Below are 3182 nucleotides of genomic sequence, written 5' to 3'. Positions count from 1 at the left end.
CTTTTTTGTTCAAGGCTATCAGGCGGCCTCCAAAAAAAAACGGCAAACCGTGGGTGGACAGGCGCCCGACAGAACCAAATTTATAAAATTCGTTAGGAAATTTAATAGGTCGTCAATTGGCAGGGGGCCGGAAAGTAGGTCTTTGAGATGCTGAGGACGCAAACCGTCGAGATCCCCGGATGAGCCATTTCCAAAAGACCTTATGGCTTTAAGCACCTGGGTGGAAGAAACGCAACCACTTGTTGGTTCCTGCGCAGGAAAAGCACGCCTGTCAGTTGGAGTTTTTGGATGTATGAACCGTAGTTTTTCTAAGGTTTCAGGCGTGTTTCCTGCCAGGCCCTCGGGCGAGCAGACAAGTCTGACAGCTGCTGAAACGTTTCCCTGCTCTATGCAAGAAGACACCGCATTTATCCACCGGTCAGGGTTGTGGCCGCGTGGATTTGCGTTGATGTGGTTTTCAAAACCCGAGAGCAGGGACGTAACCTCAATCGTGGAGTATTCGGACAGGCGCTTGTTAATCTGGTTGCCTTGGTTGACCCGGCGTCCCCCTCTGGCAGGTTTTTGAAGGACGTATGGAAAAAACAAAAAAAGTCTGCACCAGTGAGCGGGATCGCCGGAGTCACAACAAACGGCCGTCAGTAACTCGTGCAGTGCTTTGCTACATTTTTCTCTACACGGTTTTGGAATGTGATCGTGCAGTGGTACGCGTTTCAAAACAGCCGTCATCCTGTCAAAAAAAAGGGGGTAATCCAAACTGGTGGGAATCTCCGAAACTGATACGGACGCACCCATTATGAGTCCATCGCTAGATGCGGCTACGTGAGGCGGACCGGTCACAACCTGTGGTGCATCCACCTTTTTCCTCGAACCCGAGCATTCCTGGCCTTTAACCCTTCCACCATGACGGCAAAGTTTCCCGTCTGGTGTGATCTTGTAGTGATTGGAGCAAACAGGGCACTGGTGTAAAACCGGGGCCATACATGTGATTTGGTGAGATAAGTAATTTTAACAAACAAAAATTTAAATGAACTAAGTACGTTTAAAATTTAAAATACGAAATTATAATAAAATTCTAAGGTAATGGAAAAAGTACAGGTAAGTTATGAATAATAATATAGCAGCGCACAGTTGAGGCAGGTTCGAAAAAAGCAACAGCTGTGCGCTATGAATTAACCATGCCAATTAAAAAATTAAAAGTTGAAAAATCTAATTAAATCAACAAAAAACCAAGGCAAACTGCGACAAAATGACGTGAAAGACTCAATCCCAGGATGATAACACACAAAATAATCCAAAAGTTCAATAAAACAAGAGTTTAAAAACATGTTAAAATACAAAATTTAAATTGAATTCAAAAATCGGCCGGCGCAAGTGTGAGCTAACGATATGTATGTATGTATGTGTATTAAATTTGTATGTATGTATGTATGTATGTATGTATGTATGTATGTATGTATGTATGTATGTATGTATGTATGTATGTATGTATGTATGTATGTATGTATGTATGTATGTATGTATGTATGTATGTATGTATGTATGTATGTATGTATGTATGTATGTATGTATGTATGTATGTGTTTATGTATGTATGTATGTATGCATGTATGTTTGTATGTATGTTTCTCCCTATGCTATGGCACTGAGCAATTTAACGTTTAACAAGACATAAACATCGTATACACATACTATATATATATATACATATATGTATACATATATATATATATATATATTTTAAAACATACACATACGTATTACATTTATACGCATTTGGTATATACGACGATGAGCCATCTTGTGACGCCAAACGAAGGCGAAAAAGATGTATGACAGTGATGTAACTATGTAGGTTGTGTTTAAAGTTTAACGATGATATCATATATGGGTAAAAATTAATTCAATTTTAATTGTAAATTAAATCACCGAAAAATTGGTCCTTTATTTAAAGTTGTTGAATATTAAACCATCAATTTAACTCCTAGAAATATCTGACTATGTCCACAAAAATACAAAAACCAATACTCAACAATATACAATGATACAAAACAGTACTCTATGATAAAAAATGATACAGCAACATACAATGATACATAGTGATAGATAATGATACATGGCAACATATAAGAAACTAAAACACTATTTCGATATGATGAAGATTTGAAATTTTTTTAAAACAGTTAACCTTACCTCTCTTATAAAGACATCATCGCCGACAAATCAGTTAATAAAGTGAGTGTTGTTATTAATGTTGTTCAAATATTGTCATAATAATAATAATTATTATTTTTATTATTTGCTGTCGTTATTATTATTATTATTATTCATTAAAATTCATTCATTTTTTCATCTTTTTTCGGATTTTTGTTGAAAAATATAATTTAAAGACACAAAATTGACAAAATCTTATATAATGGTAATAATTATAACAACAAAAAATTAAAACAATCAAAAAATGATAGAATAATAATAATATTTATAATAATAATAATAATGGATGTTGAAGTTGACAATGATTATAAATTTATCAACGCTGATGATGACTTTTTCATGTTCTCGTAACTCTCACTTTGAATATGATGTGATTAAATATAGTAAGAAATTCAAAACCATTTAATACCATAAATGGATAAATTAAAGCATGAAAATAATGATGGCACCGTAAACTTTCGTACTTCTCATCCGAGAGTTCGTTGTAACCGAGTGCTTGATAGCGAAGTTTCAATTGAAAAAATTAAATTTAGAGAACTGGACGGCATTCAACCTCGAGAGTATATCAGATCCCTCAAATCAAGATTCATTCAAACAAAAACAATCAGAAAACAAGCAAAAACAAAAACAATTGCCTGTGATTTTTGAGATGATTTCATTGGAAAGAATGGATTTGGTATGCAACAGGCAGGCATGCAGGCATTCTTTCAACAAGCAGCACATGACGAAAGTTCGCATGAACGACGTTGAATTATTTAGGCAAATGAAATCAGGGATAGAGTAAAAACAAACAAAAAAGAGAAGAAGAAACAAAATAAATATTTGCATTTCAAACTATGGACACGACAGCCTCATTCAGCGTAACATCAATGGCGATTGGAGCGAATTATTTGATAAAAAAAACTGCCAGGCAAAACATGCTAAAACAATGCAAAAACTGCTTGGAGGAAAGGGCATTAAATAAAAATATG

At 35.1% G+C, this 3182-nt stretch overlaps 1 protein-coding gene across 1 annotated transcript; it reads right to left on the bottom strand.

Annotated features, from left to right (window-relative positions):
• Positions 1–200: 200 nt before the first annotated feature.
• HELRODRAFT_159657 (hypothetical protein) lies at positions 201–978 on the bottom strand (the record flags this gene model as incomplete). Its single annotated transcript, XM_009011530.1, has 2 exons — positions 201–216; positions 299–978. The coding sequence occupies 2 exons, from the start codon at positions 976–978 to the stop codon at positions 201–203; spliced, it is 696 nt and encodes a 231-aa protein (XP_009009778.1).
• Positions 979–3182: the final 2204 nt, after the last annotated feature.

The sequence above is a fragment of the Helobdella robusta genome (genome assembly GCF_000326865.2).
Source record: "Helobdella robusta unplaced genomic scaffold HELROscaffold_1, whole genome shotgun sequence".
Classification (NCBI taxonomy): Eukaryota; Metazoa; Annelida; class Clitellata; order Rhynchobdellida; family Glossiphoniidae; genus Helobdella; species Helobdella robusta.
The sequence above is the reverse complement of the archived record's forward strand: the minus strand, read 5'-3'. Positions and strand labels throughout refer to the sequence as shown.